The 27,691-nt window shown below is 38.8% G+C and overlaps 1 protein-coding gene across 1 annotated transcript; it reads left to right on the top strand.

Moving 5' to 3' along the window:
* On the top strand, positions 1–27,630 carry KDSR (3-ketodihydrosphingosine reductase). The gene is made up of 10 exons (XM_080639439.1): positions 1–132; positions 7,629–7,718; positions 8,834–8,890; positions 14,852–14,917; positions 15,063–15,158; positions 16,268–16,459; positions 18,270–18,353; positions 20,534–20,617; positions 22,452–22,553; positions 22,912–27,630. The coding sequence occupies exons 1-10, from the start codon at positions 25–27 to the stop codon at positions 23,029–23,031; spliced, it is 999 nt and encodes a 332-aa protein (XP_080495565.1). The 5' UTR covers positions 1–24; the 3' UTR covers positions 23,032–27,630.
* The last annotated feature ends 61 nt before the right edge of the window (positions 27,631–27,691 follow it).

Genomic DNA, 27,691 nt, shown 5'->3' on the forward strand with positions numbered 1-27,691 from the left:
CCTTCCGCGAGCGTAGCCCGAGCCATGCTGCTCCTGGCGGCCGCTTTCATCGTGGCCTTCGTCCTCCTCCTTTACATGGTGTCGCCGCTCATCAGCCCCAAGCCTCTCAAGCTGCCCGGCGCTCACGTCGTGGTGAGTGGGGCGCGCTGCGTGAGGAACGGGTCCCTCTCCGCCCCGCGCTGAGGGAGCGGGCCGTTGGCTCCGCTCTTCCCCGCCGCGGCGGGGGGGAGGGGGGCTGACGGCTTCCGTGCCGTTTTGTCCGTTGGGCTGGGGGGAGGAGGGGGGCCGCTTCCTCTGAGGTGGGCGCGCAGCTCTGTGGGAAGGGGTGTCCCGCTGTCGGTGGGGTGTATGGCGGTGTTAGGGAATACTCGCGCTGGGGGGTGAGCGGAGGAAGGCGGCCAGTCGTAGGAATGACGGGGACTCTCGGGGAGCGAGCGAGCGGGCGGTCAGTCCCTGCAGGCTGGTGGTGGCGAAGTCCCGTGCAGGGGGTGGGAGGGTGTCGGTGCTGGGGGCGCCCGCTGCTTGGTGCACCCCAAGCTACCAAAACATGGGAGCCGCGAGTCCCAGGTGACAAGGAAATGACCTGTACTGATGAGCCTGACAACCGCTGTCTATCTCGGTTGGCTTAAGGTTATCTTCTGAGTCACTAGAAGTACGAACCGTCTTCAGTCTTCATGTTTACTTTTTGAGACATCCCTTTTGTACTCTGGAAGTTACCAGATATCTCGAGTTTTTGTTTTCTTATAGCATCTCCCACGGTATTTTAGTGGGGTGTGTGCTTATAAACGAAGGCAAAAGCTGTTGTTTCCTTGGTCTAAAAAACCAAGTCAGATGTGAGGAAATTGAAAGACTAATACAAAGGAAGTGGTTAGATGACATTCATGCACCTCTTCATCCTTAAGCACATAGATACTGATGTCTATGAGCAATATTTTGACTAGTCAAGATGGTAGATGTAAGACTTTAGGAAGAAGTCTTCAGAAAGACGTATTGTTAAAAGAGTTTATGAATAGGGCACCACTAGAAATTGTATGGGTTTGTAGCTTGGGGGTGCAATAGGGAAGGAAACTATACCCACCATGTGCGTTCAGGTGGATCACAAAGTAGTGGATTTGGACACATGACAGCTGTTGAAGGAATCAGGGTCCTAGAATCAGCTTATTAAACTTTCATTAAATCCTTAATGTATGTTCTGTGCAGAGACGCTGTGGTCTACTGTGCAATTAAATATGCTTTTAAGGGGCGGAGTAACACTTGCAGATGTCCTTTATTACAGTGGGAGTTTGTGACGATCCACAAGATAGACATTTTAGGTGCAGGTGAATTTACAGCTATTCCAAGTAGTTTGGGGTATTTTTCTTTTGATCCGTGTGTGGTGCCTTGTTTTGTTGGTATGTGGTATTGGGGTTGTTTTTTGTTTGTTTGTTGGTTTGGTTGGAGGTTTTTAGTTGTTATTTTTGGAGCTCCCGTTTGGAGGATGGAGCTGTCCCCAGAATAATTTAGACCTGTCCAAGTTGCAACAGTATTCCCAAATTGCTTTATGCAGTAGGTGTTACTTGGATGCTGCAACTGGCTTTACAGCATCATATAGTGTATGAGGTGTGTCCGAGCTTGCATTGAAGTTCTCTGGTTATGGCTCTTCCCACAGATGTAATGCTTGTTAAGGAGGAACCCTTCAATACTGTGTAAAAGCAAAGGTGAAGCAGATGTAAGGTCTGTAACACTATCTAAGGACTTCTTTGAAGTCTTCTCACAGAAAAATATCAAAATCTGTTTGTGTTCTCCATATGTAAATTCTTTTTAGTTTATTACTTGATTCAGATTAACATAATATCTTTGTTAGGCCTCAGTTAAATCCAGTCTTGCAATAAAGAATAAAGATCTGCAAATTGTGTATTTAACTGGTTAAGCCTTCTCAAGAGTGCAGTGATTACCATTGCACAATAAATACAGCTTTTCAAGATATACTAGAATAAATTGGTGGGATTTTTAAGCAGAAAAAAATCAATCTTATCTAGAAACTCTCCTGGGTCTTGTTGAAAGTATCTTGAAAATGTATCTGCTACATTTCTGGAAAAAGATCATTGGACAGCTTCAGAGGCTATTACATCCCAGTTTTTGAATTTTCAACTCAAGTCAGCGTTCTTTTCTCTGTTAATCATTATAGAGTGGTTCAGGTTGAAGGGGACCTTAAAGATCATCTAATTCCACCACCGATACCTTCCACTAGACAGGTTGCTCCAAGCCCCGTCCAATCTGGCCTTGAACACTGACAGAGATGGGGCAGCCACAGCTTTGAGCAGCCTGTTCCAGTGCCTCACCACCCTCACAGTAAGGAACTTCTTCCCTATATCTGATCTAAATCTATCCTCTTTCAGTTAAAGACGGAACTGAAAGTACGCTCTTTCAGTTTAAAGCCCCTTGTAAAAAGTCTCTCTCCAGCTTTCTTGTAGGCCCCCTTTAGGTACTGGAAAGCTGCTATAAGGTCTCCCAGAGCCGCCTTTTCTACAGGCTGAACAACTCCAACTCTTTCAATCTGCCTTCACAGGAGAGGTGCTGCAGCCCTCTGATTATCTTCATGGCCTCCTCTGGACTCACTTGAGCAGGTCCATGTCCCTCTTGTGTTGAGGGCCCCAGAGCTGAATGCAGAACTTCAAGAGGGGTTTCACCAGAGCAGACTGAGTCAGCTCCCTCAGCCTCCTGGCCATGCTTCCTTTCTCCCTCAGCCTGCTGGCCACTCTCCCTTTAATGCAGCCCAGGGTACGGTTGGCTTTCTGGGCTGCAGTCACACACTGCTGGCTCATGTTGAGCTTCTTGTTGACCAGTACCCTGAAGTCATTCTTCCCAGGGCTGCTCTTAATCCCTTCTCCATCCAGCCTGTGTTTGTGCTTGAGATTGCCCCAACCCAGCTTCAAGACCTTGAACTTTGTCTTGTTGAACTAAGTGAGGTTTTCCTGGGCCCATCTCTCAAGCCTGTCAAGGATATCATTTCTTTCCTCCAGCATACCAGTCCTCCATAAAAAGTATTTCTCTTAACTCCTAACAGTTATGATTAATAGATGTTAGAGTTATGGCTAAGTAACTGACTCTGGCTGCCTTTAGGGATAGAAATTTGAAGCAGAAAACTTGTGGGTTTTTGTTCTCTGTCCTCTCCCAGAGTCATTTGTGTGATGGAAGCATTTGCTGATGTGATATAAGGCAAGATATGCTTTCTGGAGGTATCTCAATCATAGGAGTCTCTTTTTCTTAGAAAATAATAGGACTGTTAGAGTGAAAGTCTACAGAAGTCCAAATTACTAATGGTCTGATCTTGTGCGTTTCCCCTCCCCCTTATATGCTATGTATTTTGGTGACCCCAGTGAGCACCATTAAAAAGGACTTCTGCTACCAAATTGGGTCAAGCATCAGGTTTAGCTTGCGTTAAACAAAATGCTTTGCTTCTAACATGGGTAAGGAAGTGTTCTTAAATAACGGGTATAAGCATTATTTTTGTGCTGTAGAGCTGATCGTTCTTGTACTAAACTTCTCTGTGCTCTAAATTTGGAAGACTATATTATATAGCTTTTATTTTGCCGTTAACACTCCCTCTTTGGGTCTCAGGCTGTGTACTAGCACATGTCACCTATTGTCTCTCACCTATGTGAGAATAAGCTTTTCTTTTGGAAACTGGTTGTAATTTTAGACAGGAAAATGAAACCAGGATAAGGCAGTCATCACTCTTTCATGTTCATTGTGTTCACTTGCATCACATTTAACTGCCCTTTGTCAGGTATGTTCTGCCTGCCTTACACACATGTTCTCTCTGCTCTTGCTTTTCATTTGTCTACAAAAGTACTTTGCTTGATGGAGTAGAACGCAATAAAAACGGAGTAGAATGCAATAAAAACTTACTATGTTACGGCAAAAGCAGCCTTCTGTAAATTTCATGAGCGATGTTTAGAAACTGTCTTTGATGATATAGTAATGCTGAGCTCTTCCCCTCTTCCCCCTTGTTTCAGGCTTAATCTTTCTAAAACCAACTTGAAATTTTCAGGGAGAAAGCATGGGGTCAAAATGTGTGAAGAGATCTTAGTGATATGAATGCAGTTTATAAAAGTTTGTGGACTGAAAATGGTAGGAAATGTAAAGATCTCCCATTCAGATTGAAATCTATTGTTTGGACATAGTTCAGGGTGGTCGTGACAAATGCACATACATAAGGGTCATCTCTAGCCTAGAAATAGTTTCACAACTTCTGCACAGAGCCCAGCTTGGCAACTGTGGCCAACTTTAAGGATGGCCAATCTTAGTGTCTCAGCATTGTAGCTGTCGTGTCGGGAGTGACATGATCTATGGTTTGGATGCATCTGAGAGTTTCAATAAGAGATCATTTTGAGTCTAGTCAGGCACACTAACCGCTTTGAGCAGATTACAGGGATGTTCAGTTCCAATGGAACTAAATACCTTCTGTCAGAGCACTGACTAAAAGCATGAAGCCAGCTTGCACCCACTGGTAAGTGAAAGTTGATAAGCTCTGTTGGAGATACCATAATAAGTCTTGAGTTTGATCATTCCTGATGACAGTTCTGTTAATTTGGAATTGGACTGTCCCATCAATTGAAGTGAATTTCAATTCAAGCACACAGCAATTCTCTGTACCTCACCCCAACATTTGCATTTATCGGGCGGAAATAAGTCCTATGATCCTTAGAAGCTGAACTCTGTTTTTAAGGATCACAGCTAGAGAAGTTGGAGCCAGCCTTTTTGGAAGAGCTAATTTGGTACTTGTTCTTCTCAAACACAGAAACAGCTCAATAATGCTGCTCAAGGGCTGGTAGTATTGCATTCTGACCATCTGAATTGATATCGGATTTAATTCGCCCTTCCTGCTCAGAAATTAGTCTGTGTATTGAGTTCCCTATGACCAGATATGATTTTTGTTAACTCCTGAGGCTGGGTTACAGTGAAATTGAATTGCTACTGATCCCGTTTTTCCAGTGTCTGAACCTAATGAAATGCAGTAGCACTGTAGAACTATTGGCCACCAAAGGTGAGATAACTATAATAATGTCTTGTTTAATGTAGTGGATGGGTGGTGGTCTTTTAATTCTGAGCATCTGCATTAGGAAGTTACATACCTAACAGACTTCATAGCTTTGCTTAGGCTATGAAGCTTTGCTTCATTGTAGCACAAAGCAGTTTTCACTAGTGTTACGGATTTTTTTTGCTGTTTCAGGAGCATTCACCATGAATGCTAACCTCCCACATATTAATAACTGCTTCCCATCTAAATGCTAAAGTTCTCAGCTGGTTGATATTGCCTTTTGTCATTGACCTATCTGACACGAACCCTATCCAGTGTTCTTGGGTGTGACTATGAATAAAAACTTTCTTTTTCCATTTCTTGCATGACTTCAGACCTTGTCTTTCTGAAATGAAATTAGCATTGTTTGAGAAACCAGGGGCTTGGTGCCAGTACCTTCACCTTCAAATAAGTCCTCTAGTTGCTGTACAGTTCTTAGTATAGTTGACCTGTTCATGATACTCAGCAGTATGTGCAGCTAGTAAGCAGCTGTCTCTCAGTGTTATATGCCAAAAATTGAAATTGGAGCAGTATTCCATGCACATTGATTAGTTTATGTGCTGATGTACCTGCTACTGTCGAAACTCAGTAGAAGCAGTTCACGAGTACTGTGGAACTGCTATCTGCCTGAATATATCAAACTGAGTCTTTTAATCTTTTCAGAGACTTACTGAAATCTTGCGATCTATTTTGCAAATACCTTAAAATGCTTAACTTCTTTCTATCATAAAACATTAAATGGGGTTCTGCCAAAGTCCCAAATCATTAACCTAACACTCTCACTCTTACTGACATCAGTTACTTTGAAAGCAGTCATCCTTGGTTCAGAACACCACAGACCAGGTTTCACATTTCTAGGCACGCGTCTTGGAATCATCCTCAAAGGTTTGTGCAGTGTGAAGCTAATCTGAAGCAGCTATCTCTAATAATAGAGAAAGCCTTAAGAGTTGAAATTAATCTTTTTGAGTGCTTTTTACCCATTCTCGGCCAATTTGTGACGTAGGCAAGCCAGTCAGAAGCCCTGGTCCATGTTATAAACCTTTGCTGGGAGTATTTGATATACAGTAAACTATTTTTGAAGGTTAATGATAAAATACTCATATGAAAGAATTTAGTGACTCATGGGAATGTACTTTGGACTCTTCTGCCTTTCCTGCCTCCAGGAGTGGAAAGAATTTTAAGGATAATGCATCTCTGAAACCAGAGGCATGGGCAGATGAAGAGCAAACACAAGGCTTTTGATAGGGCATGTAGTTAAGAGATTGAGGATCTTTGCTTTGATACTAATTAACTCAATGCCTTCATTTTCTCATACTTAAAATGGAGGTGATACTTTACTTTCTCTGAAGTATTTTGAAATGTGATAAAGAACGAAAAAATTGTAATTTCCAGAGCAATCCAAATATTTTTCTGTGTGTTAGGAAATCTGTATTTCAGAACTCACTTCAACAGATTTTTTTCACAGTAAGTGCTTCTAGGCATTTTCTTCCAGTATCTTGCTGATTATAGTCTCTTAATATGCTGTTAAAGGAAAATTCAAATGATTTGGGTATATAAGGAAAATACCTGTGTTTACTTAAGGACCAAACGTACATGTAGACTGAGGCTGAGCTTTAAATGAACAAATCGTATAAAGGCAGTGTCAGACAGGCAGACATTTTTATTTTCCTCAAAGAGAGGTGTCAGGATTGTCATTTACACCTTGTTCCCCATGGAGTTTATAAGTAGGTTTATTGAGAGTAGTGAGAAAGGTGTTAAGGTGACTTTAGCCTGTATATTAGTAACATTTGGCAGTGTATCCTCCTGCAACATGTGATGCATCACCCTGCATTTTTCTATAAACAAACTATTAATTTTCTGTTTGTGTAGAGGTTTACTCAGTGTTACAGTTTAGAGGAAGAAGAAAAGGTAATGGAAGTTTAGGTGCTGGCATCCTCACAAAACTGGAATTGTGGGATGGCATGAACAATTCAAAGTCCAGACTGGGGGACTCAGAAATACTTTATAGAGGACCAAGTGTTGAATTAATGGATTTTATTTTCTTTTAATAGGAAAGAAGCTATTTTCTGTTTCTGTTTATGTGATGATATCTCAAACAGGCATGATATCTTAAGCAGACAATCTGTAATTGTTAATTTTACAAATAATTTCTACAGTGACCAGGTATGGAGGCGCAGTATGTAATTGTATCATTGTGACTAACATGAATAGTGATTTAAAACTTTTAACTACTGCTTTTAAAAATAACATTTAGAACTTAGTCAAAAGCATGTGAGAGAGCCCATATGGGTGCCGGTCTAAATGTGCTTGAGGTAAGAAATGAGCAAAAAATGCCACTGAAGTAAAACTGGTTTTAGGGTAGAAGCAAATGCTCATTGATCTGCTCAGATCTAATTTTTCATTCATACTCAATCAGTAAACTAACTTTAGTGTATCTTCTGTACTCACACCTCATTGAGTGATATTTTAATCTCAGTATATTTTTAGAATTTTCATTTGATTTGACTCATATGGGGGAAGGCGTGAGGGTAGTGGACTAACAGTGCCATTTTCAAATAACTTTTAGGTAACTGGAGGCTCCAGCGGAATTGGAAAATGTATTGCTATTGAATGTTATAAGCAAGGTGCTTTCATAACACTGATTGCAAGGGATGAGGTAAGTGTATGTTTATTTTTACTGGCTAAACTCTCTTCACAAAATCCATGCAGGTGGAGAATAATTTTAGCATGTATAATTATTCATACCTTCTTCAGTGTATATTTTAAGGAGATCTTAAGCATTTCAAATTAATGAATTTGAATAGCAGAGGTGGCTGCCTTTTTAAGGAGTATAGCTCAACACAGGATTAGCTTGTCTTAGAACTCTGCCAGTGTTACCACTTCTGTTAATGGTATTCATTATTTTACTGTCTAGATCTATGGCAGAGGACAAAAGCAGGAAAACCCCTATGTTCTTTAAAACCATAGAATTACCCTACAGTAAGTGACAACTGGGGGATTAAATACAATTCTTAGAATTCACTGAATATTTTGGTGTCTAATCAGCATTATATCCTTTTAACTAGTGGAAAACTGTTCATCAAGACAGTGCTGGAAGAAAAAGGGTTGTTTTGTATTTGTTTGTTTGGGGTTTTTTTACTAATAAGTATTCTAAATTTAGTTGGAATGACTGTTTTCATAATGGGTTTTTATTTTATTTGTAGAGAAAAACACAATTATTCAGGAAATAAAAGCACTTAACTTTGGGGGGCTTAGTCCTAGCTGTCTTTGACAATTTTCTTTCATTTTAGAACTTACTTTCCTTACTCTTGAATGCATCCAGAGTGAACACAATTTTTTTTGAAAGGAGTATGACAGTTTGAATTTACCAAGTTTTAGTTTATTTTTACTATCGTAATTCTGTGACAGTGATTATACTTCAAAATAGCTTATATAATATTACATAAATATAAAATAGAACCGAAATACAGACGAAGAATTAGTACCTGCAGTGTTAGGTGCTTTGTGTAGTTGTATGAAACAAAAGCATTATATCTGTTATAGGCATCGTTACTGGCATTAGAAGAAGTGAAAATCAGAAAAGTGAGTTCTGGTAGTTATATTGATTTTGTGTATTCATAATATATTTATAAATCTGTAAAATTACAATATTGAGGTGTTACAACTAGTTACAGATAACTCTTCGGGGCTTAGGGTTTATTTCTAGGCCTTATTCAGATACCAGAGACTAATACTGCTCTCAGAACTGCAATGTTCTTGTGTCCATTTCAGAACAAGCTGCTGCAGACAAAGAAGGAAATAGAAAAGTATTCTGTTAATGACAAGCAGGTAAGATCGCTGTTAATAGTGAGTGTTGCGTGTTTTGTTTAATTCAGTTACTACAACATAGTTTAGTAGTCCTGTCTTTAAAACAAAGCTGTTTGACAAACACGAGCGAGGACTCAGTATTTGAATTGAAAAATATGCTTACTTGAGATATTCTGAACTCTGCTGCGTTTGATGTTGCCTCGCTAGTGCATTAGCCTGATTTTTGTAGAGAAAGATTGATGTCTTTAGCGGTAGGTGTAGTTTGCTTTTTTGGATAGTTGCAATTTACTGTCACTCAATAAGTGCTTGTATGCTTCAAGATGAAGTGGAAGAACCAATTTTTTTTTAATTTTTTTTTTTTCCTCTCCAGATCTCTTGCTTTTTGCAATTCAAAAATAAAGCAATTGTCTTGGAAAGAATTTAAGGTACTTGATTCCAGGTTTAGTTCACTTCATCATACATTGTTTTTCCTGGCAAAGAATTGTAACAGATACACAAGTTAAATCTGTGAAGTTCTGAGACTTCTGAACACTGAAGCTGCCTTAGTGAATAGGTAGTGCATTCATCCATGAAGGCACTGTTATAGAGCTTGCAGAGGTACTAGCTTAGAATAGGTAAGCTTGCTACCTTCAAAATGTGTGACTTCAAGATGACATGCTAAAATTATTTTTTTGCAGTACTAACAACCAAGGGGAGAGGTGAAACAGCATTGAGACTGTTAATGTATTTGACTTCTCCTTTCTCATGTTTCAGAACCTTTTTGTTACTTTCATGGTTACAAATATGAACAATTTATGTGTTTGCAGAAAGGGATTTGAATTGATAAGCTGCATGTTTTGGTGAAAAGCAGCAATGGAAAAAGCCAGATATTTGGAGGCAATAATGCTAGTACTAGCTGATACAAAATTTTTTGTAGTACCTCAGTTTAGAATATAAGATTTTTTTTTTTTTTTTTTTTTTTTGTCAAATGGCCCAAGCTGGTTTTTTTTTTAATGTGCATGCTGCCTTACTCAGATCAGCTATTTGAAAAACTGAGCCATTTGAGGTGAGGAGAAGCTATGTTTTGCCCAATTATGAAAATAAATAAATAAATCCTAGTAACTGCTTTCTTGTAGCTGCTCTAGCAGTTTCCCAAGTGTAGCATTAAAGTTAATCCCTTCCCTTGTCAAACACTGTGTGAGAATGTTCTTGTTGAAATCTGGCCAAGCTTGATAGATGCAGACTTTTTAAAAGAGTATTACTTGGTGCATGTTCCTAAGAGGTTCAGTTGAAATCTCCAAAAATGTACCTTCAAAGTTGAGCAAGCTGCAGTGTGGACTGAGCAGGACTGCTTTTGCAGGGGCAGCTTTAGACTTGTAGCCAGGTTAAGTAAGCATAGGCAATGGGACTGATAGGTGGGCTGGCTCTTCTGTAGTTACTGTTGGATTGTAGAAAAGGTCACAGGGGAGCCTGCCTGGTCTAAATGCGAAGAACAGAACTGGAAAAAGCAAGGAGTCTGAGGCAGAGCTCACACTGGTACAGCAGATCAGAAGCTGGGAAGCAAGGGTAGCTGAAGTGAGAGAAGCTGTACAAAAGGATTGCTGAAAGAGAATAGAGAAAGGTGTCTGATACACATCATGCACACAGAGACTGTTGTTTACTAAATGTCAAACTAAGAGGCAGAGATCCTCAGGAAAGATTACTTTTTCATGAGCATATGCTGTCACCGTTCAGCTCAGATGTAAGCGTGAAACCAGGTTGCACTGACAACCAGGGTCTGACATCTACATATATTTTAATGTTTGACGTTTTCATGCAATTTATTTAGAGTACTGACAGTGCAGCCATTATGGGTATAGGTGTGCAATGCAACAAAATCCTTGCCCTTCGGTATTTTTGCAATGTTTTTTTTTAATCCCATTCCTAATATAGAATAGTCACTTTGCTGGGAGCTGAATTGATCTTCTATTGTGAAAGCTTTCGTAATGACCCACCTCCATGCAATATTTGGAATAAAAGTTGGGGAACAGGGATGGGGATATTAGACTATTTCTGGCAACATATTCCGTGTCCTAGGCATGGATCTATAGTGCATGCTTTGCAGTGAAGATAATCAGTGTATTGTAGCAAAAGAAAGAATGTAAAATAATACAAGCCGAGAGGTAAATTGTAAAATGTGGTAGTAGTAAATAAAAGCTGTGATAGTTCCCAAGTGTGGTGTTCACAGTGTGAATAACTAATCTGTGCAATCTGATATATTAACCAACTGCTCCAATTTTGATACAGAACTGTGATTTTTAACCCTCCTCACTGATCTTGCAAAGATATCCAGATAATAAATCAATGTAATTTCTGTTCAACTGGTATTATGTTCTTAAACTTCTGTAAAAGATAATGTTTCCAAAATGGAATAAATGCCCTAAGGGGAGATGCATGCAGACCACGCAATAACTCATACCGTGAACTTACTCTGATGTCCTGCTACACACGGTGCTGGGGGGCAGGAATAGCCAACCTGCTATGCAGGAATGGCAAGCAAATTCTGTTTATGTAGCTAAGAAGTGTTGCAGTCTGACCAGAGGCGGGTCTGACAAATGACTAGCTGCCAAAGCAGTTAGTTATACTGTGGTAAGCTGCTTTTTTGGTGTGTGTGTGTCCACGTGCTCCACGCAAGTGGTCATGGTGATACTTGTTACAAACTGGTGATGATTTTGTTTTATTTCACCTCAAACTGAGTTTAAATGAATTGACCAAAGTGACAGAAAGGATAGAAATCGGATTAAAAATACAGGAGTACCTCCTTTTAATTGAGATTGCTTTCCCTTTGAAGATGATGAATTCCTCCGAAGCTCTGCTGATTGCTCAGCAGAAAGCATAGCTTATTTGTCAATACCTGGCCAAGCTGGAGTTTATATCTTGCGGTTTGTAAGTGGTAACCCAAAGGCAATGCTTCCTTTGGCCAGAAGAAGTTGTGTGAAGAAGTTACAGGTTGCCCAGAGAAGTTGTGGCTGCCCCATCGCTGGAAGTATTCAAAGCCAAGTTGAACAGGATCTTGAGCAACCTCATCTAGTGGAAGGTGGCCCTGCACATGGCAGGGCTGATGGAACTACATGATCTTTAAGGTCCCTTCCAACTCTAACCATTATATGATTCTATGAAGTTAATGTGAAGGTGTTTCTGAATGTGGATTCTGAGATCATCTTGCTGAAAGTAATCAGTGACTTTAAGAAAAACGGGACCCAACAAAATTTAGCTGCCATAGAATTTAGTCATTTGGTCTTTGTTGGCCTGTCCTGCCTGGCCCACCCTGCTCCTCAGGTCAATGCTTATTTTCAGGCTTCTATAGCTTCCAAACTAAACCCCATAGTCTCTGGTTTCCAGACAAAGAGTAAATATATACATGTTATTTCACTTTTTAGATATTTATAACACTGCAACTAGTCAGTTTCTCATAGAATTTTATTTTAGTTTGTCCTTGATATGTCCCAATTAAACAGTGTGCAGCTAAGTTTACTGCTATAAAAATAAAGACATGATGAAAAAAATGGGTAGTGTGCGTTGCCAGTACTGAAGTTACCAGGCTTTTAACACTTGTTTTATAAATTCTGGAAAAGTTTGTTGTTGTTTTGGTTTGGTTTGGGTTTTTTTGGGTTTTTGGCTTTTGGGGTTTTGGTTTTTTGAGTTTTTGGGGTTTTTTTTTGGGGGGGGGGGTGTTTTTTTGGGTTTTTTGATTTTTTTTTTTTTTTCCTAGTGTTGATGCTGTAGTATTCAGAGTAACACTGCAGCCGTGTCTTTCTAGGATGTGGAAAAAAGAGTTTGTTCTTAAAGGTAGACTAGGGCACACAAATGGTTTGACTTGTGTTTACCCTGGATTTGGAGAAGACTGAGGTTCTTAATGACTTCTTTGCCTCGGTCTTCACTGGCAAAGGCTCTGACTGCACCACCCAAGTCTTGGAAGGTGGACGGAGGGACTGTAAGAATGAAGACCCTAGGCCCACTGTAGGAGAGGATCTGGTTTGAGACCATCTTAAAAACCTAAACGTACACAAGTCTGTGGGACCTGACGAAATCCATCCACAGGTCCTGAAGGAGCTGGCGAATGAAGCTGCTAAGTGACTAGCCATCATATTTGAAAAATCACGGCAGTCAGGTGAAGTTCCTGACGACTGGAAGAAGGGAAATATAACCCCCATTTTCAAGAAGGGGAAAATGGATGACCCAGGGAATTACAGACCAGTCAGTCTCACCTCTGTGCCTGGCAGACTCTTGGAGCAGATTCTGGAAGAAATGCTAAGGAACATGAAAAATAAGGAGGTGGTTGGTGACAGCCAGCATGGCTTCACTAAGGGGAAATCCTGCCTGACCAATTTGGTGGCCTTCCATGATGGGGCTACGGAACTGATGGACAGGGGCAGAGCAGTTGACGTCATCTACCTGGACTTGTGCAAAGCGTTCGACACTGTCCCACATGACATCCGTGTCTCTAAATTGGCAAGACATCAATTTGATGGGTGGACCACTCGATGGATAAAGAACTGGCTGGATGGCCGCATGCAAAGAGTTGTGGTCAATGGCTCAATGTCCGGCTGGAGACCGGTAACGAGTGGTGTCCCTCAGGGATCGGTGTTGGGACCGGTCTTGTTCAACATCTTTGTCGGTGACATGGACAGTGGGACTGAGTGCGCCCTCAGCAAGTTTGCCGATGACACCAAGCTGTGTGGTTTGGTTGATACACCAGAGGGAAGGGATGCCATCCAGAGGGACCTTGACATGCTTGTGAGGTGGGCTGATGCCAACCTTATGAAGTTTAACCATGCCAAGTGCAAGGTCCTACACCTGGGTGGGAGCAATCCCAGGCACAGCTACAGGTTGGGCAGAGAAGAGATTCGGAGCAGCCCTGAGGAGAAGGACTTAGGGGTGTTGGTTAATGAGAAAATGAACATGAGCCGGCTTCAGTGTGCACTCGCAGCCCAGAAAGCCAACTGTATCCTGGGCTGCCTCAAGAGGAGCGTGACCAGCAGGTCGAAGGAGGTGATCCTGCCCCTCTACTCTGCTCTCATGAGACCTCACTTGGAGTATTGTGTGCAGTTCTGGTGTCCTCAACATAAAAAGGACATGGAACTGTTGGAACAAGTCCAGAGGAGGGCCACGAGGATGATCAGGGGACTGGAGCACCTCCCGTATGAAGAGAGGCTGAGAAAGTTGGGGCTGTTCAGCCTGGAGAAGAGAAGGCTGCATGGAGACCTCAGAGCAGCCTTCCAGTATCTGAAGGGAGCCTACAAGGATGCTGGGGATGGACTATTCATCAGGGCCTGTAGTGATAGAACAAGGGGTAACGGGTTAAAACTTAAACAGGGGAAGTTTAGATTGGATATAAGGAAGAAATTCCTTACTGTGAGGGTGGTGAGGCACTGGAATGGGTTGCCCAGGGAGGCTGTGAGTGCTCCATCCTTGTAGGTGTTCAAGGCCAGGTTGGATGAGGCCTTGGGTGGCATGGTTTAGTGTGGTGTGTCCCTGCCCATGGCAGGGGGGTTGGAACTAGATGATCTTAAGGTCCTTTCCAACCCTAACTATTCTATGATTCTACAATGCTGATGAAAGTTAAATGTAGCACTGTGAAATTTTGTCTGCCTTGGTTCGAATAGTTTTTACTAAGCTTCATGTAAATAAGTCATAGTGTGTTTTAATACAGTAAATTAGAAATGATACCTTGTGCATGTGTAGCTGCTTTGAAGATCCTGAAGTGCTTTTATATTCTTAATGTAATATTTATTGTACTAGAATGTGTGTGTATGAGGGGGAGGGGCTTGGAGGGGGCAGGGATTGTGTTCTCCAGTGTGGGAGAAGTATAAACTGTCCTGTCAAAAAGACTTCTTGGTTTTTTGTTTTGTTTTTATCTGGAAAAGATATGTCATTGGGTTTTGTTTCATTTTGAAAGGCTTGGAGTCAACAGTTTCTGGACTTACTGTGCTGTTGAAATATTCTTTCGCTTTCTTTTTCCAGGTCGTACTCTGTATTTCTGTTGATGTATCTAAAGACTATGAACAGGTGGAGAATGTTCTAAAACAGGTGAGGAAGTACCTGATTCACTTATGTATCTTAAGAAGCTTATCTCTGTGTAATGTGTTTCTATTGGAAATAGTTTCTTACAATGATACTGCACTAAAGGAAAGATTTTCCTCCGAAAGATCTTAACCTCTTTCCCTTCTTTCAGGCTCAGGAGAAACTTGGACCAGTTGACATGCTTGTAAACTGTGCAGGAACATCAGTTACAGGAAAATTTGAGGATATTGAAGTGAATTGTTTTGAAGTGAGTGAGCATGCTTTTTTTTTTAAATTTTATCATATGATTTTTTTTAAAATTTTATCATATGATTTTTTTTTTTCAACCATTCTAACAATTAGCTTGCATTCCTGTGACTTTGCAGGCTTTTTAAGAATAGTGATACACTTGATCTGTGGTAGCTGCCAGAATTAGGTCTGTGAGGATTGCATCTAATTTGTGAGGATTGCCTCCAATTTCTCACCTAACTGTTGGTCCATTGGTAGGGCAGAACAGTGAATTTTCTCTCCAGGGTAGTGTCAGACCTCAAGATGGCACAAGGCCTGGCATGTATTTTATAGTTTAATGTACTGTGAATGGCACTGAATTTTATACGGTCTCACTTTTTTTTCTGATGAAAATTTTTTTTTTTTTTTTTACATATTTTTAACATGTTTAAGAAAAATTCAGCTGTTCAGTTCTGAGGTGCACAATTTGTTTGCAGATTAAAAAGCTGCTGCTCTGATTAGAAGACCAAAAAAAAACCTCACCTCAAATCCCTGCATGTTGGTTACTTTATGCTCACAGCCCTCAGGCCCTGGATCATCTACAAATAATGCTGAATAATCTGAAAATACTAAATAGGCATAATTTTACAATAAATTTGAATAATCCATTCTATTGTTTGTATAGGCTATCAGTTATGGTTTAGGTCTTCTAAGAGTGAAAATTAAATACTTCCACTTATCCTGCCAAAGATTAAAATCTCTGAAATGCATAAATACGTAGAATTTTTCTTGTTTTAGAAAGCTCTTTTTCATATATTGTTTTCATATATTATATGTAAGTGGGTTGTTTCCTGGACATTGTTTAGGTTAGATTTTCCCTCAAATACTCTTTTTTCCTTGAAGGCCATATGGTTCAGAGTATTATCAGTATCCTGGATGCTATTAAGACTTGTTGATAGACTGGGTTTCTTTTGGCTTGAAGTAAGATTTTAGCTATAAAACAGTTTCTTTTGGTAGCTGATAGAACAACAGATCTAGTGAACCTCATTATTAAAGCCAACTGAAATAAGGAGTTTTGATAAATAATACCAAACAGCTGAAGAATTCCGAATCTGTGGCTCAAATACCATATTAATATCGTTTGTACAGAGATTAATGGCAGTCAATTATCTGGGTAGCGTTTACCCGAGTCGAGCAGTAATTGCTACCATGAAGGAACGAAGAATGGGGAGGATTGTGTTTGTATCATCTCAGGCTGGGCAATTAGGCCTCTTTGGTTATACAGCTTATTCTTCAACAAAGTTTGCTCTTCGAGGGTTGGCTGAAGCCCTGCAAATGGAGGTATGTGTGAAATAATTTCAGTATTTTAAATTGTAAACAATTTATTTTTCTTTCAACTAGCAGCACAGCACGTTTTCATCTAAATAGGGCTCTTTGTCTTGTGCAGCTCTGTCTGTCTGCTATGTTGGCCCCTTTTTTTGGCAGCAGTACAGTCCTATTGCTCTGCATGGGGTTGCAGAAGCTAAGCTGATTTCAGTTGCATAAGAGGGAACAGATTGAATCCATTCCTAGAACTGAAGGTGACCACATGTGCAGGCATTTTTTTTTAATTTTTTATTTTAACTAAAAAGACTTGGTTTTTCAGTCTTTTGAGTAAAAGTCTTTTTCAAGGCTCTAAGTGCAAAATGATACTGAAGATTGCATGGATGCATGAGGGGCAGGCCAGTGATTCCCAGCTTGTTTATGAGGCCACGGTAAGTGGTATGTGAACCCTATGAAGCAGTAGAACTTGCAAGCTAGAATTTGTGGGTTATCCACCAAAAAAACCAAAAAACAAACAGTATTGACAGTGGTTCACCCTTCTCAATTTTGGTATGTGTGAGCTTTTTATAGTGCAGTAATCTAAGTTTATGTGTAAGTCAAGACCAAACACTGACCAAACACTGTTTTCATTATTCTGTGGAAGAAGGTTGGTAAGTACACAGTAGTAAGACAGGTAAAATTAATTTGAAAATTGCTTCCCTTATTCTTCTGTTATGAAGATATATTTTTTTGGTTGTTAATTGTTCAGATATTAAGTGCTGGTGTTTGGTTCTAGACCCTTGCATAGTCCCTGTTGTTACGCTGTTCTGTTCAATATAGCTGTATTCCTTGATCCTGAATGTGGGGTGAAACTGCCTCTAATCACTGCTGGGCTGCCAATTAGAACAATGTGACTGCAGGGTCCTTCGGACTGGTGACAGATATTTTTGTGAATACTGACTTACATAAAACTAAAATTAGGATGTTTATGGACCTGTGATGTGGTATTTCAGTAAGTGTTTTCGATATAGAATGTTTCATAATATAAATAAAAATGCTTAGCTCTGTACAGTGTTTTGCTTTATCTTAGCCCTCTGAATATAAAAGCGTCTTTATTTGTATTGGAATACAGATTTGCATTGTTGCAGTTTCTGAATAGTAGCACAGTAACTGATGTAATTCTATGACACATACATATAAATACATAACTAAATGCAGTCCTTGACATGAGACCTTACATTTTTTTCCTCTCATTTTCTGCATTTTTTTTCCTTTTGTATCCTTAGACTTTGAGCCCTTGCAAGTTTATACCATGGGTTGAAAAGCCTTTGACTTGAGTATACATCCTAAAGATACCAAATTTTCCTTTTACATTTTTGTTGGTTTGCCCTCATCCAGCCAGCAGTGAAAATTCATTGACATCAACAACAGCAAAAAAGCATGCTAATAAGCCTCAGTGAAAGCCTTTTTGGCCTTGTGGTTATGAATGTTGGGTATTGGTTTTGGCAAAGTTTTAGTCTCATTTTAAAATTGAAATTGGTAAAATTGCAGAACTAAACTACTTTCATATTCCTCCTAAATGTCTTAAACACCACTCAGATTTGCCAAATGATTTAAATCAACTGCAAAGCACTTAAGTATTTTTATTGAACAACACAACCATCTTTTAAAAATCTTTGCTGGTTTGCATTTTCATTTGTCAAAGCTGAATCTTGCAAGTGCTGAATACATAACCCTAGAAGCAATTTAAATTAATGCTTGCTGTATTTCTGTACGAGAGAAATTAATGAAGTAGAGGGACATGTAAGGGCTGTAAGTACTAAAATAACATTTACTTTGTAACATTCAGGTAAAACCGTATAATATCTATGTAACGGTGGCCTATCCTCCAGATACTGACACACCTGGCTTTGCAGAAGAAAGTAAAACAAAGGTAAATTGTCCTTCAGTAATACTATAATGTTTTTAAAGCTTCACTTTGTAGTAAGTAATGCATTTCAGATTTCATTTACTTCCATAGTACTTTTGAAATCAGTGCATATTGACATTTTAAGAAGTACTTTTAAAGACTTAAATTTTATCAGCTTAACTACTCAGAATTAAGTAGCTTGTAGGATAATATTGCATATTGTTCTGGCTTTAAGGGGAAGAACTACCTACTTTTAATAGCTGAAACACTGCAAAATCTTTCTATACACAATGAAATTATTTTTGTGGAATGGCAAACTGTGAAACCACTATTTGTTTTGATATCATAGCTAATAAGCCAAAAATAATATCCCTATGTTGTGTCTTTGATAATACGCAGTTGTTCTGGTAGATGTGACGGATCAAAATAAACCTCAGTTCCTTCAGTAAAGTCTACAAACTGTCCATGCTTTATGAATATATGCAATGACACAATTCAGTAGTGACTGTTGACTAGCATTAAAGTAGGAAGTAAACTTTTTGTGTTTGTAGTGCAAATGACATTTTCACTTTCCAGAAGAGTGTGTCAGCAGTAAGGCCTTTTCCATTGGGCTTACCTTGAAAGTTTTGACTTCCGCAAATTTAGTTGCTTCTCATCATTTGGCATGTCCCTGCACATGACCCACAATTCCAAAAACTACATTCAGGCCTCCTGTTCAGACTGAAGTATCAGGTAACCAGAGAAAAATGTGTCTTATTTTTTATTTGCATACTGTGAACCAGAAACCTGATATTTAAGGAGATCAGACCTTTTCAAGATGCCTCTTCATGTATAATAGGAAATTGGAGTTGAATCCCATTTTGTCTTTTGCCCTTTGTGTAGGAGTCAGTAGGGATGGTATAACACTCTTCTTACTTCTTCATTCTTGATACAGGTATTCTGTGTTATGGATCAAAAAGTGCCAGAATTAGATATCTGCAAATACTTGCATAGCTTGCATATTCTCTGAGGTTTTGTTTTCCTTCGTAATAGCCTATTTCAGGAAAATATAATCACCAGCAAAATGCACTGTTCATCCAAGATTTTTCTTTACAAGAGATTCAATGAGATTTATCTCATTAGTCAAAAAGATGTTGTCTTTCAATCAGACTTTCGTATGTTTTAGCATACATGAAGTCTTCAGGTGACATGCTCCTGTTGTGACAGTGCATCTTAAATCTGTGCAGTACTGCATTGCTCTGACAGTTCAGATACTTGTTTATTATTGTTGCATTTAGTTAACACTACTTAGTTTGCAACATTTCCGCAGTTAGCATCTCTTTAGGACTATTTTTCTCTGTACTCACTGAATATAGTAAAAGGAACTGGTAAGATGTTAGGAACTGAGGTACAGTTTTCCTGTGTTTGATACTGGCCAGTAAGCTCAAAGGTACATAGGGGTTATGAAATGAAGATCTGATGGCATAAGCCATATCACTATAGGACAGTGTGTGAAAAGTGTGATTTCTGCTGGCAAAAAAACTGATTCTCCTCTCTGCCCCCTCTTAAAATACACACACTGGAAAAAAAAAGTTTTTAGTGAGCTTGGTGTGTGAAATCAGAATTTATAATTGTACAGGTATTTGGAAATAGGCCTGCTTCTGTGAAATTTAATTTCTGTAGTAATTTGGATTGATGATGAGAGAGGAACCAGTAGCTGCTCAGCTCTTCCCTAGAAGTGCTATTTTTAAAGTATTGATATCAGGATTAAACTAGTCACAGCATTTGACTAGGCTTGAGTGCTTCAATTGAATTTTGTTACTAGATGTAACAGAATTAACCATTACAAGTCAACTTGTGTTGACCAAGTACTCCTTTCTCCCTAACTTGGTGCTGTTTTTTTCTTCATCAACAGAACCATCTATCTCAACATACTGAGCATAACTGCTATGCAGTTAGCTCCACTGTTGTTTGGTTTGTTAAAAGGACATGAATGACAAACATGCTTCTAAATGCTTGAAAACATGTTTTTGCATTTCTCTCCATAAAAATAAACTAATACTTATAAAGGTAATAATTAAGTGAATGTTTTAGGTGACAGTATGATACCACTTGCTAACAGTGATGTCCTCCATGACAAAAGACCCCAAACCAAAATTTGACCTTCATATTTTTCTATCCTGTATGTTGTTACTCAAACTTATACTGGTGTTTTTCTACTAAAGCCCTTAGAGACGAAGCTGATTTCTGAAACCTCATCTGTTTGTCAAGCAGAACAAGTCGCCAGAGTTATAGTCAAAGATGCCATAGTAAGTAAATTATCTTTTTAAAGTAAAATTACCTTTTTAAAGTCTCTTGTTGGAGAGACAAGGATTGCATGTAATACTTGTTCAAGGCTGTGAGACAATTGCTAAGCTAAATGCAAAATCACTTTACACAAAACTATACTCTTCAGTTAGCTTGAATAGCAAGTATACTTTTTTTATTTTTGCTATTGTGCCCACAAATGACTTTATACGATCTCTTGGAACTAAAAAGTATCTGAAGTTGTACATCAGACAGAACAAAACAATGCATGAGTATGATGCAATGTCTCAAAGGCAGATTATGACTGACTTTAAAGCACTAAACTCTATTAGTTTTTATGCGTGAAATACCATTTGTCTAACCTCAAAAGCTGGTTGGACTATCTTATTTTTCTTGAAGATGAGTTCATATAAAAATAATTTTACAAAAATGAAGGCAGTCTAGCCTTTTTGGCTTTTAATGTCTTAAGTATATGATTTATGGGTGATTAAAATACATAAAATGCTGCTCTTAGTGGTTAAAAGTGTATTGTCTTTCTGAGGATTTCTTTTTTAATGTTTTGTTCTATGGAATCTCTGTATGCTTAATAAACAGTATGGAATGGAAACAAACATGAAATTTCATGTTCATAAACCACCAAGATTTAAGCCTAAAATTTGTAATTACTTTGCAGTTCAAAATACTCTTGATCTTCAGCATGATTTACATCTACAGCAGGTGTTCAGTTGTGAAGATTTTACAATATTTTCACAAATACAGCACAAGAACAAAATTTTGTCTCGTTTGGGGGGATGAGTTTTAAAAGCAAGCAGTACCTCTCATAGCATTCTGCTTTGGTGCTTAAGGAAAACTAATCTCCCCTCTAATCTTAAGCATCTGGTATTTCTACACCATGCTTTCCAGCACTTTGGGTGAAATATTAGCTCAGGCATGGTCTTTATGCACTCAGGCTATCAGCGGCAGAGTCTGTATTGTAGAAGCTGATGGTCGTCTCAGTTGTGTGTTGGGAAATAACCAGATCTCTAGCATAGATTCACTCCTAACCCTGATTCAGGAGCACTACCACCTACTTTCACTTCTGCATTCCATAGACTTAGTCCTGCAGTGTTTCAGAAAGTCTGTTTTCCAGCATAAAGTCTGCTTGGGAAAAAAAAGGGGAGAAGCCAGGCAGTCAGAGCTGCAATTTTCCTTATGAGTAGTCAAAACCCAACCAACTAAACAACTTGGTGTCTATCTCCCATCTTCTGCCTGCTGAATTGCTTATCAGGCTGTATATCTTATGGTTTTGAGGAGGGCAAGGTAAAAATCCTTGACATAGATGGAGGACTGTTACCTAGCATCTGAAATGCACCACCCTGACAAATTTCATGTGAAAGTGAACTAATTTTAACAAAAGGCAGGCAGTGATTTATTCTACAGTTGCTGTGGTGATTGGTGATCTGGTGACCTGACAGAGTTAGGATGTAATTCTGCCTCTGAAATACATTTACCACCAGGGAGTCTGTTGTGCGTTTTCTCAATCAGTAAGCATGCTTCAAGAAGAAATTTAGTGCCTTTCTATCTTGTAAAGAAATCTGCAGTAATGTAGCACACCTCTCTATAAAGAGATGTTAGCTTCCTTGGCCATTTTCAAGTGAATGCCTTTTGGAATGTTGCTGTATAGCACAAAATATTTTTTAATATTAATTGTGTTAATAGTTTTTTACAAAAAATATTTGTTATTAGCGACATCGGTCAGCTGTGTTCATCAAGAATAGCGGTTGAAATATGGCAAATCACAATTGCTACAACTGGGTAAACTGTTTTTTTCCTAATTGCTATTTTCCTTCCATCCAGCAAGGGAACTTTAACAGCTCGGTTGGATCAGATGGTTACATGCTATCTATATTGACAAGTGGAATGTCACCAGTCACTTCTATTACCGAAGGTCTTCAGCAGGTAAGATTTGGGAAGGCCCCATAGTCGTAATTTCTTATAGTTTAAAATCCTTTAATTTGTAGAACAATATGCAAACATTGATTATTTTTTTTCATCAAATGGCTGCTAATACCATGGAGACTTGCATTTAGGAAACTGAAGTAGTATTTTCAAGCGGAAGCAGGAGGTTGTTGGGAAAGCTAAGATCGCTACCTGCTACTTCAGTCCTGAAGTGTTACATAGTTATGATGGTTTTCATGAGTTTGTTTTCTTGAGATTGTATAATGTTCTTGCCTGGAACTTTTTTATTTCATGAGTAAATAATATGCTGTAATCTGGGATTTTAAATGAATTAAAAGATGTTTCTCTCTGTTTCCAGATTGTTTGCATGGGCATTTTTCGCATCGTTGGCTTATTTTACCTAGGAAGTTTTGACAGCATAGTGCGTCGCTGCATGATGCAAAGGGAAAAATCTGAAAGTGCAGATAAAACTGAGTAATCTTTACTTTGAATTGAACGAAGAATGTCAAACAGTCCTGGACAGCTTGCTGCTTAAGTGGGACTCAGTTTTTCTCCTGAAGGATTTAGACTGGAAGTAATTGCGTATGTGACAGATGAGTATCCTCAAAAGCTATGAAAGAAAACAGAAGTACAACTCCAGAAAATGCCAAACTATGCAAAAGTGTGAATGAGGATTAGATTATTTTTTTTGGGTGATCTGAGATGGAGAGAATCTGGGAAACTTGTAAGTGATTCTGCAGAGTAGAATTTCAGAATGTACTATGTGCGGTAATTCTGGACAGATTGCTTAAGTTTTCTCACTTTGGTGCTTATGGACAAAATAAGTACCATGACAGACTGGGCTGAAGTTAGATTGAAGTCCCCTGAGCAAGTTGGTACCTTTTGCTAACGTTCTGGGACTGTTTTTAATTTAGAATGTTAACTTTTCCTTTGGCCAGTCTACAGATCCTTCTGTCAATGACAACTTTCCTTATTCTATTCAACATGCAACTGTGGAAACCTTAAAATGGCAGAAACATTTGTATGATCCAAGCTTTCTCAGTCTGGGAGTAATTAAAAAGTGTGGTTTAATATATGCATACTTTCTAAAGGGAGATGAAGAACCCGTTCCCACAGAGAAATGCTAGGAGATGTGGTTGGGTCTGTAACTATTCTGGCCTTTGATGTATGTTGTGAACAAAAAAAAAATCAAACCAGTATCAAGTGTGTTGATTATGACTTTCAGCATTTTAAGCCATTGAAATAATGTGCAATTTTTACAGATATTTATCTGTACTTTCTATCTGCCAGTTTTTGCTCTGGAGAGGAAAGTAGCGTAGTGCTACTGTTATGCACATTATCTTTCAAAGCTGCAAATGATGAGCCAAACTAGTAGTTGATGATAGATTCAATTGTAATTAAAATGCCAGGCTCTTCCAGTAGCAGGAATGTAGCTTTTTGGGGCGGAGGGGGAGGGCTGTGTATCAGAACGGCATTCCACATTAATTTTGTCATTGCACGGAAAAACTTCTGCATGGCAAGAAATCATATAAAATACTCTCCTTCTATGCCTCAGTTCTAGTTTGTTTCATTTACAGTATATGAAACAAGGCTGCTCAGTAACTGCTTCAGAATACACAGAACCCCGTGGTTGTTTCTAATAAATCTTAACACTGAAAAAACTTAATGCATAACAATGATGTTTTAAGGGTGCAGTATATATACTGTTTATTTAATGGACCACTGTAGCAAGTGCCTTGTGAACTGCTTTTCTTTCAAAAGCTGCATATTTTGTATTTGTTAGCATTGCTGTGCTTTCAGTGTCGTATTTTTCATTTTCAGTCAGTACTCTGAATCTAAAATTACTCATAAAACTGGGCACTTTCACTTACTTGAAAGTAGTATTTAACAACCAAATGGGAAAAATTGTTTGCTTTCGTTAAGACATTCTCTACATCTTCAGAAGAGTTACTCAAGCTGAGATGAAAAATAATAGTTGGTTAACTGGAAAACCTTTAATATGTAATTTATTGAGGCTGTTTATTTTCTGTCTTTGAATTTGGTTGATCACTTTTCAGTTTTACTTCACATAGACCAAACTTGCTTTAATACCTGGTTTACAAATGTGTTTTTGGGGGAGGGTCACATTGGCACTCTCATTTTAAGTGGTTAGACTTTAGTTGAGGCATTGTTGAATTCATCACAAAAACGATGCTTTAGGTCCTGCCTTTTGATTTTGTTCAGATACATGAAGCTGTGCATGCCTGTGTTATACTCATTCTGAGAATAGGGCATATTCCTGCATTTTTAAACAGCTGGGCTTCAATGCAAAGAAATCTAGTGTGCGTATGTTTCTTGTGCTGCTTAATGTGAATGACATAATGGAGCATTTATCGCACATCCATTGTCAACATTGCTATGTTTCTTAAAGCAACAGACCAATGCTATCTGGACCCTATTAACTGTGTTAATTCTTATTTTGATGAAAATCAAATATTCTTTTACCACCTGCATGAGATACCAAGATGTGTAAATCAGTTGTGCTGTAATTTGAAAGAAATGGTTACGTAATTTACTTGACAGCAACACAAGCTTGAAGATCAGGACTTATAACCAGTAAGACTTTGGATACTTGAATTTTTGGATCTTCAGCTTGGAGTGTTAAAGTGTTTGCATTTAAGAAACATAATCCAGAAGGTCAGAGCACACACATGACACTATGGCAGCTGGGCCTCTCTGAAGTATTTCAGGTTGGATATCAGTAGTCACTCTTCCTTGACTAGAGAGTCCTCCAAGTCATGACTGATAAAATTTCAGCTCAAGTCTCTGTGAAGGAGGAATAAGAATTCTGTGTGAAAATTATGGCCCTGATCTAGAGACACTTCAGATCACATCTGATCTTGCATAGTGTAAGTGGTTGTATTGACAGTAAAACTGCAGGTTGAACCCTTCAGCGACTGCGCAGATTGGAACAAGGCAAGTTTTTGAAGGAACAAGTGAAGAATAATCTTTTAAAATGTTCTAGTTTCTGCTGTTGCAAGTTAAAGCAGTTAATTGTAACTGATAAACTTTTCAACTGTTTTATTGTCAAAACATAGAATTGTCAACAACAACCTTTGGTGTAAATTTTGTTTTCTTATGCACATTCTTTATCAATATACTCATTTTAAGGTCCAATATTAAGTGAAGGAGATGCCTTGTAACCTTGTGGAAAAATGTTTAGCAGCTGAAAGACTATTTTGCCAGTTTAAATGTTATGAAACCTCTGCATTGAAATGTCTTAGCAATGTGTTAGATCCGTGAAGAACTTCAAATAGACTTTATTACTCTTTGTCAGATTGTCAGTAATTTAATCACTTGTGCCATATCAGTCACTGTCTTGTCTCTTGTTTTCTTGGTCAATCTCTAAGATTCAATTTAGGCTTTTTGACAGTCTTTTCCATTCCATGTAGTTTCTAATGACTGTCTGCTTTAAAATACAGATTCATTGTAACTTTACATATAGTTTATTTCACCAAGGTGTTCTTGTGCAATTTGAATAGATCTAATATTTTACTAAGAAATAAAGATATGGGTCAATAAACTTCATTTGCTGTGAAGAACTCTAGGCACTTTTAAATGGTAAAAATATATAGCATTATTTGTAAAAAGAAACTTTGTGATTATTGCTTCATCATTTTGGTGCCAGAACTGTAAACTAGTTTTCATATTTTATATTTCTCAAAATAAATGGAGAATCAACAAAGCCTGTAACTTCTAAGTTCTTTGAGGGGATGAAGAGTGATGGATAAATTCATTTGCAGGGTTTGGTGCAGGTTTTTTTGTTGGTTTTGGTTTGGGCTCAGTTTTTGGTTTTGTTTTTGGTTTGGTTTTTTGTTTTGGGTTTTTTTTTTAATTTAAATCTGGAATTAGTTCATCAGGATCTGCTTGATTTTTGTGGGACAGCAGAGGGGGCAATATATCCCTTCATTTTAGCAGTTCAGGACAGAGGTGTACAGCAGATGAAAGAACATAAGGAGTTCAACTGAATTTTGTCAGCAGACCCTGTGTCATCAAACCATGATAAAAGTGGGATTAAATTGACAAAATTTGCCATTATTGTAGGGGGTGCTGCCAGCACGTAACTAGTGATTGTGCTCTCTGGACGTGCTTGTGGATCCTGGTGAGCCAAGCGATGCTCATTCTTTGTAGCAGAAAACACTAGAAATAGTTATGGGTAACTGTCTTTCTGTACCAGCACTGAGCATGCAGCTGTCTAGAAAATTACTGTATTATGTTTCAGCTCTGTGGCAGGGGAGGGCTCAAGTAGATAGCTAGCTCCAGGGTAATAGTAGGGGAAAGATAGCCTTAAGATATTTCTTCTCAGAGTAAATCCAAAATCACAAAAGTTCAGTCTCTTAGACATTCTTGTTGACTTGTCAGAGAGACAGATTCAAAGATGGATTGAGGAAAGTATGTGCTATCTAAAATGTGTTTTAAAGCTGAGGGGCTGATGTTAATCTTGGAATGCTGAAGAAGAAATGTTTTGAAATAGAAGAAAGCTATGTTGCAACTGGAGCTGCTGATTTTTCCTTTTCAGTAGAAGCAGCAGGCTAGAGTAGATTGCTCTTGATTCCTCTTTGAAATCTGATTTCGGCTACAATGCTAAATTACCTGGGAGCTCCTTTTTTTCTCTTTTCTTTTTTCCCCCTGCCTAGCCAGTACCAAGCATGCTGAAGAGTAGGGGTTTGTATGACTGTCAAAGCTGGCAGTAAAACCTCATGAAGTCATTTCCTTTCCTCTGTCACTGGGGGGAGACTCTCAGGAGAGTCAGAGGCCTTTAAGTGAAGTGTCTGCCTTGCCACACCTCACATCCCCTTTTTTTCCTTTCCTTCAACCTAGCTGCACCAAATTGGTGAAAGAGGTGACCAGACTAATCTTCTGGTCGTGGTGGTGGTGGTCTGCAGTGGGTGGAAGTAATGCTGTTAAGCTTTTGGACAGAAACTTGCACTGAAGGAAGTAGAAAGTGCAAATACTTTTATTATTAAAAACCCCCAAAGATGCACATCTAATTTGAAGGGGGGAAGCATTTCATAAAGCTGATTGGGAAGGTTTGCTGTTTGGGGAAGCCATGATGAAGGAATATAATCCCAAACTTCCTCTGTGGTAGAATACCACCA

Source organism: Psittacula echo (genome assembly GCF_963264785.1).
Source record: "Psittacula echo genome assembly, chromosome: 2".
Lineage (NCBI taxonomy): Eukaryota > Metazoa > Chordata > Aves > Psittaciformes > Psittacidae > Psittacula > Psittacula echo.